Source organism: Carettochelys insculpta, chromosome 19, assembly GCF_033958435.1.
Source record: "Carettochelys insculpta isolate YL-2023 chromosome 19, ASM3395843v1, whole genome shotgun sequence".
NCBI lineage: Eukaryota > Metazoa > Chordata > Testudines > Carettochelyidae > Carettochelys > Carettochelys insculpta.
In genome coordinates, this window is record NC_134155.1 from 1,261,884 (window position 1) to 1,269,168 (window position 7,285).

General features: G+C 76.3%; 1 protein-coding gene across 2 annotated transcripts; it reads left to right on the forward strand.

Moving 5' to 3' along the window:
- The first annotated feature begins 715 nt into the window (after window positions 1–715).
- On the forward strand, window positions 716–5,604 carry LOC142023269 (hypermethylated in cancer 1 protein-like). 2 transcript variants are annotated; one of them, XM_075014043.1, is made up of 2 exons: window positions 716–1,051; window positions 2,997–5,604. In XM_075014043.1, the coding sequence occupies exon 2, from the start codon at window positions 3,026–3,028 to the stop codon at window positions 4,907–4,909; it is 1,884 nt and encodes a 627-aa protein (XP_074870144.1). In that variant the 5' UTR covers window positions 716–1,051; window positions 2,997–3,025; the 3' UTR covers window positions 4,910–5,604. The 2 variants fall into 2 exon arrangements, with proteins under 2 accessions (XP_074870144.1, XP_074870143.1); XM_075014042.1 differs by lacking the exon at window positions 716–1,051 and adding an exon at window positions 1,076–1,804.
- Window positions 5,605–7,285: the final 1,681 nt, after the last annotated feature.

Sequence of the window (7,285 nt, forward strand, 5' to 3'; positions counted from 1 at the left end):
TCCCAGCCCCGCCCATCACGCTTTACCCCAGGGACGGCAGCGCCCCCCTTCCTGGGGGCCCCTCCGAAGCTGTCTCCCCCGCCGCGTTCCCGAAGCCCATTGGCCGCTGGCAGTCACGTGCTGACCCCCCAACCCGACTTTCATTTTCGAGCTCTGCCTCCCAGGACCGGCGGGGGGGGGGACAGGCTCCCGCTGCCGCCCCGCTGCGCCCCCCCGGGGTCCCCCGCCCCGTCTCCCGCTGCCGCCCCTCTGCGCCCCCCGGGGTCCCCCGCCCCGTCTCCCGCTGCCGCCCCGCTGCGCCCCCCCGGGATCCCCCGCCCCGTCTCCCGCTGCCGCCCCGCTGCGCCCCCCCGGGGTCCCCCGCCCCGTCTCCCGCTGCCGCCCCGCTGCGCCCCCCGGGGTCCCCCGCCCCGTCTCCCGCTGCCGCCCCGCTGCGCCCCCCCGGGATCCCCCGCCCCGTCTCCCGCTGCCGCCCCGCTGCGCCCCCCGGGGTCCCCCGCCCCGTCTCCCGCTGCCGCCCCGCTGCGCCCCCCCGGGATCCCCCGCCCCGTCTCCCGCTGCCGCCCCGCTGCGCCCCCCCGGGGTCCCCCGCCCCGTCTCCCGCTGCCGCCCCGCTGCGCCCCCCCGGGATCCCCCGCCCCGTCTCCCGCTGCGCCCCCCCGGGATCCCCCGCCCCGTCTCCCGCTGCCGCCCGGCTGCGCCCCCCGGGACCCCCGCCCCCCGAGCCCGGCTCCCGCTGTCGCCCCGCACCAGTCACCCCCACCCCCCCGGGCCCGGCTCCGGCTCCCGCTGCCGCCCCGCGCCCAGCCCGGGCTCCCCAGAGCCGCACGAGGGCCGGAGCCGGTTCCAGCCCCCGCGGCTGCTGCGCGCCCCCGGCCGTGCTCTGGGTCTCCCCCCGGCCCGCCGCGCTGCCCACCCGGAGCCCCGCTGGGGACGGTGGGGTGCGGGGCCGCCGTGCTCCAACCTACGGCCGGGCCAGCAGCGAGGGACGCCACATGGCGGCAGAAGGCGCCGCCGCCCCCGGGGGCCCGTGCGGAGCCCTGAGCCCACGGTAGGTGCCGCTGCGGGGCGGGAGGCGCAGCCGGGTCCGGGACAGCGCAGGGAGAGCCCGGCCCCACAGCGGGAGTGTCCGGCCCGGCCTCGCCAGCGCCCCTCGGCCCCTGTCACCCCCGCCGGCCCGCGCCCAGCTCCCCACGGCTGGCAGAGCCCGGGGGACCCGCCGCTCCCCGCCCGGCGGACTCACGCGGTACCTGGGCAGCGCCGGGCCGGGCCGGGCCGGGCGCTCTCCGCGGCGGAGCCGGGCTGGGGACCGGCGCTGCGGCTCTCCCGCTCCCAGCGGGCTCTTGCCAGCGCCGGGCAGGCCGGAGCGGGGCGGCTCCTTCCCGCGGCGGTCCAGGCGCAGCTCCGCGGGGAGCCGTCCAGGGGCCCCGCTCCGCCCCCTGAGCCGGGCCCGCCGCCCCGCCCGGCCGGGGAGGAGGAAATCGGCGGCTGTCCCTTTAACAGGCGAGGCGCTGGCAGCGCGGAGTTCAGGCCGGGGTCAGGGGGAGTTCGCAGCCCGGCCTTTACCTCTGCGCCCGGCCGAGCGCCGCGGCACATGCTGCGCCCCAGCCGCGGGCCTGGCACGCAGCGCGCAGCGCCCCGGGGAGGCAGCGCCCGGGCCGCGGGGCCCGAGCGGGCATGGGCCGGGGGCGCCAGCGGGCAGCGGGCAGCGCCCGCCGGGGACCCAGGGGCTGAGGCGGCCGCTCGGGGGCCATGAGAGTCCGCCGGGAGCTCGGCTGGCTGGCGGAAGCGACGGAGCCCCCAGGTACCGCGGGCGCGGGAGGGCGCGTGGGCCGTGGCCGTGGGAGCGGGGTGCCCCGGGGCCCGGGAGTGCAGCCCAGAGCCGAGGAGGGGCGCCGGGCGGAGGAGCCCGGCCGCGGGGCGGGCGCTTCGCAGGGACCGGGGGCTGGTCGCTCGCTCCCGCTCGGGGCCGGCCAGGGGCGCGGACACCCCCTTGCAGCGCGGCGGCCCCCGGGCTGCGGCCGGATCCGGCTCTGGCTCTCGGCCCCCACTGGCCACCTGCGAGCGGGGGAGCCCCGGGCCAGGCCCCGGCAGCCAGCGCGGGGAGCGCGCAAGGGGACGTGGCCCACGAGGGCGGCGGATGCTGCCCTGCCGGCTCGGCCCCAGCGCCATGGACGGGAGCCCCGCGGGCGTCCCCAGCTGCCGCCGGGGCCGGTCCGGGCCGGCGCGGCGCTTTCTCGGCGCAGCTGCGGGAGCGGGAGCGGGAGCCGGAGCCGGAGCCGGAGCCGGGAGAGGGTCACGCCGGACGGGGCCGGGCCGCTCTCGGGGCTCGGCCCGTTTCCCGCTCCGGCTCACGCGGCCCCGAGGGCGCCGGGCGGCCCGCCGGATGTGGGGCTCCGCCGCGGGCCGCAGCGCCCCATCGCCGCCGGCTGTGCCCAGGGCTGGGCGGCCCGGCGCCTTCGCTGGGTCTCGGCCGCGGCGCTGCTGGAGGCGGGGGCCGGGGAGAGCGGGGCTCCCCCGGGGCAAGGGGCGGCGGGCCCGGCCGGCGGCAGGTGCCCCCCCAGCTCAGGTGGGGCCGGGCTCGCGGGCGGGCTGGGAGCGGCGGGAGTGATGTCACCTTCCCCCCGCGCCGCCGCCGGGCTCTGCCCCCTCCCCCAGCCCGCACCGGGCCGATATAAGGGCTGGCACCCGGCAGCGGCAGGCAGTGAGCGGAGCAGGCGGCGCGGCCCGGCCCCGCCCCCCAGGCCAGGAGGCCCCTCTGCTCCGCAGGTAGCGCCCAGCCGCCCCCTCCCGCCCCGTCGAAGCGGCGCCGCGGCCGCGGATCCAGGCGGAGCTGCTGCTGCTGCTGCTGCTGCGGCGGGCCGGGCCGGGCCGGGCCGGGCCGGGCCGAGCGCGGAGCGGCGGGGGAGGGGTCCGGCCGGCGCCCCCGGCTCGCTGCTCCCTCCCGCGATCCGCAGCCCGGGCGCCGGCAGCCGCTGACCGCGTGTCTCTTGCAGGTGGCGGGGCCAGCCCCGGGCCCGAGGCCATGGAGGTGCCGAGCCACTCCCGGCAGCTGCTCCTGCAGCTCAACACGCAGCGGGCCAAGGGCTTCCTGTGCGACGTGATCATCGTGGTGCAGAACGCGCTGTTCCGGGCGCACAAGAACATCCTGGCGGCCAGCAGCGCCTACCTCAAGGCCCTGGTGGTGCACGACAACCTGCTCAACCTGGACCACGAGATGGTGAGCCCGGGCGTCTTCCGCCTGGTGCTGGACTTCATCTACACCGGGCGGCTGGGCGAGCTGCCGCCGGGCGAGCCGGGCCTGGGTGCGGTGCTGGCGGCCGCCAGCTACCTGCAGGTGCCCGCCCTGGTGGCCCTGTGCAAGAGGAAGCTGAAGCGTGCGGGCAAGTACTGCCACCTGCGGGGCGGCTACAGCCCCTACAGCAAGCTGGCCCGGGGGCTGCAGGCCGGCACCCCAGTCATCCAGGCCTGCTACTCGGGCCCACCCCGGGCGGGGGACGTGGTCCCGGGCGAGGAGGCGCTCAGCACGCAGTGCGGGGAGCTCTACGCCTCCCCGGGCGCCCCCCTGCCCCAGCCCGGCCTGTGCCCGCCCGAGAGGCACTGCTCCCCGCCCTGCGGCCTGGACCTCTCCAAGAAGAGCCCCAGCGGCCCCTCCCCGCAGCTGCTGCCCCCGGAGAGGCTCCACCCGGGGGAAGCCAGGGAGCCCTCGCTGCCCCCCGGGCACGACAGCCCCCCCGGCGGTGCCTCCCTGCTGACCAACCACAGCGCCGCCTACGGGGACTCGCCGCTGGCGGGCGACGGCGTGATCCACCCCCCCGAGCGCTTCCGGGGCAGCCCGCCCTGTGCCGAGCCACCGGCCCGGCCCGAGGGCCGCGACTTCCTGTACCGCTGGATGAAGCACGAGCCCCTGGGCGCCTACCTGGAGGAGTGTGAGGCGGAGAAGGAGTGCGAGCGGGAGAAGGCCGAGTCTCCCCCGCTGCCCCCGCAGGCCCACTATGCTGGGCTGGAGAGCGCCGAGCTGGAGCACGACAATAGCACCAGCGAGGAGACGGGCAGCAGCGAGGGCCCCTCCCCCAGGGGCACGCTGGGCACCTACTGCAACCACCTGGCCTACGAGCCCGAGAGCCTGGGCGACAACCTATACGTGTGCATCCCCTGCGGCAAGGGCTTCCCCAGCTCGGAGCAGCTCAACGCTCACGTGGAGGCCCACACCGAGGAGGAGCTATACCACAAGGCAGGCGCCGAGCCGGCCGGCCCCTTCCTGGACAAGGGTGGCCCCGGCCTGGGCGACCTCCTCCGGCCCTACCGCTGCGCCTCCTGCGACAAGGCCTACAAGGACCCGGCCACGCTGCGGCAGCACGAGAAGACGCACTGGCTCACGCGCCCCTACCCCTGCACCATCTGCGGCAAGAAATTCACGCAGCGCGGCACCATGACCCGCCACATGCGCAGCCACCTGGGCCTCAAGCCCTTCGCCTGCGACGCCTGCGGCATGCGCTTCACCCGCCAGTACCGGCTCACCGAGCACATGCGCATCCACTCGGGCGAGAAGCCCTACGAGTGCCAGGTCTGCGGCGGCAAGTTCGCCCAGCAGCGCAACCTCATCAGCCACATGAAGATGCACGCGGCCGGGCCCGAGGGCAAGGCCAAGCTGGACTTCCCCGAGGGCGTCTACGCCATGGCGCGCCTCACCGCCGACCAGCTGGGCCTCAAGCAGGAGAAGGCGGCCGAGCTGCTGGCGCACACCTCACACTTCCTGGGCGACCCCAAGGGCATGGAGAGCCTCTTCCCGCTGGCCCGCTTCACCGCCGAGCACCTGGGCCTGAGCCAGGAGAAGGCAGCTGAGCTGCTGGGCCCGGGCCCGCTGCTGCCCGGCGACCGGACTATAGAGCGCTACTCGCCCACCTAGCGGGGCGGCCGGGACCCCAGAGCCTCCCAATGCCACCAGAGCCCAAGGGCTGCCGAGCCGCTGCCCCCGCGGGGACCTGAGCCGTCGGGGAGCGGAACCTCCTCTCCCAGAAAACGCGCAGAGGCCTAGTTCTTCCCATGGCTCTCACCAAAGGGGAACAGTCAGAACAGCCAAAGAGAGGGGGCTGAGCGCTGCAAGAGGCAGTCAGGGAGCAGCTCAGTCCAGCTGCCGGGGAAGGGGAGCTGGGGACAGGGCTGAATCTCTGCAGCGAGCTGCACACCTGGCCCAGCAAAGCCCGGGAGAGCGCCACGTACCCAGAGCCCTGCCAGGGGCAGCGCCTCTCCCAGCACAGACTGCAGATGGCTGCTGGGGCAGGGGAACGCCACAGCCGACCCAAGCTCCTGCCAGCCTCCCAAAGGTGCTTCAGGCCCTGAGCCCCAGGGAGCTGAGCAGGAAGCAAAGCAGCCGGCTGAGGAGACCGGCCTGGCCCTGCCCCGCCCCCGTGCTGTGCTCAGGGATGCCCCAGCCAGGCCCAGCAGCCCAGGGGAGATCTACCCCAACCCTGCCGTGGGCTCTGGGGGAGGGAGCATGAAGCTGGGCCTGGCTGTCCCCAGCCTGAGCCCCTGGGTCAGTCCCAGCCGGCAGTGTCCCTAGGAGCACAGGTGGGCTTGCCCTGCTGGGGGGAGGCTTGCAGTGTTTTCCTGGGGGGTGTCTGCGGGGGGGGGGGGGGGGGGGCTGGGAGCTCCCCCCTGAGGCCAGGGGAGCGCTGTGCTACCCACTGTGGGCTTTCCCAGATGAGAGCTCGCCTCTCCTGGTCCCATGGGAGGTGCCCCTCCTGCGCGTGCTAGGCCAGAGCCTGCAGGCAGGGGAGGGAACTGGGGCTGGGCCAGGCTGGCCCTCTCCCCTCGCTGGGCTCCTTGTGCCTCCGGGCTGTCCCCCTGGACAGAGGCCCCAGCCCGGCTCCCAGCACCGCGGGAGGCCCAGGCCCGGGCCAGGCGCTAGGCCCGACAATTGGCTGTCGCTTGCAGGGCTGTGCCAGGGAGAGGCTGTGGGCCCTGCTGGGGGGCTGCAGTGGCCTGGCTGGGCAGCGCATGGGCAGCAGGGTGGGGGCAGTGCAGCGGCCAGGGGCACTGCTGGGGCGAGTGCTCAGGTCTCTGCCCTCGGCCAATGGGGCCGGTGCTGCAGGGCTGCATGCAGATGCCAGCCCTGCCCCCAGGAGAGCGCCCTGAGCATGACCTTCGGGCCAGCCAGGCTGCGCTGAATGGGCAACTCCTGCCCACAGCCCCTGGTGAATGGGCACAGGCCAGGTGGGGCCAAGCCTGGGGCCCTGCCCGGTACTTCCTTGCTCTGTTCCTTGCTTTGTCCGTGGGGGCCGGGCCTGGGTCCTCTCCCTCCGGCCTGCGGGATACTGTGAAGCTCCTTCCCTTGCCTTAGTCCTTTTGCCTTTGCACAGGAGGCCGTGGTGCCCCCGCCTGGCGCCCGTCCCGGCCTCACCCCCACGGTGCCTTTAGCCAGACCGGCTGCTCCACCAAGGGAGCTGGGGTGCAAAGCCCCCAGTGCCAAGAGCCCTGGGGCCCGGCCGGGTGTGACTCAGCAGAGCGCCTGCCCGCCGGCCAGGAACTGGGGCGCTCACGTCTGGGTGAGGGCCAGGGAGCAGCGGCCAGAGTCTGAGGCAGGCTGCCCCGCACCCCCGGCAGCCATCAGGGACAGAGCGCAGGGGGCGTGGAGGGGGACTGAGAGCCTGGGCTGGGCTGGGGCCTGGATCCAGTGCGACCCGCCCCTGCCCCACCTGTAGTCTTCTGAGTGGTGCCTGCCATTTGCCCGTCCTCTTCTGTACTCACCCCAGCCAGCAATAAAGTGACATGAACACCGGAGGCCTCAGCTCCTTCTTTGGGGCTGGATGGGCCCGGCCTGGGCCTGGGCCGGGCACCCTGTGCTCCTGAGGGTGGGGGGGGCTGTCAGTGCTGGCCAGGCTGGGGGGAGGAGGAGGTGTGCACCGTGGGGGGGTGGATGTGGTTTTCCCCCTGACTCCAGGCTGCTGAGGGCCTCGTGCAGGGTCCCGTGGGGCGGAGACGCTGCTGCTATGGGAAGCCTGGGTGGGGTGGGGCGGGGCGGGGGGGTGACGGGCTCTCCCGCCGGCAGAGCAGCCCGGGGGGGGCGGGGGGGTGACGGGCTCTCCCGCCGGCAGAGCAGCCCGGGGGGGGGCGGGGGGGTGACGGGCTCTCCCGCCGGCAGAGCAGCCCGGGGGGGGCGGGGGGGGTGACGGGCTCTCCCGCCGGCAGAGCAGCCCGGGGGGGGGGCGGGGGGGGGTGACGGGCTCTCCCGCCGGCAGAGCAGCCCGGGGGGGGGGCGGGGGGGGTGACGGGCTCTCCCGCC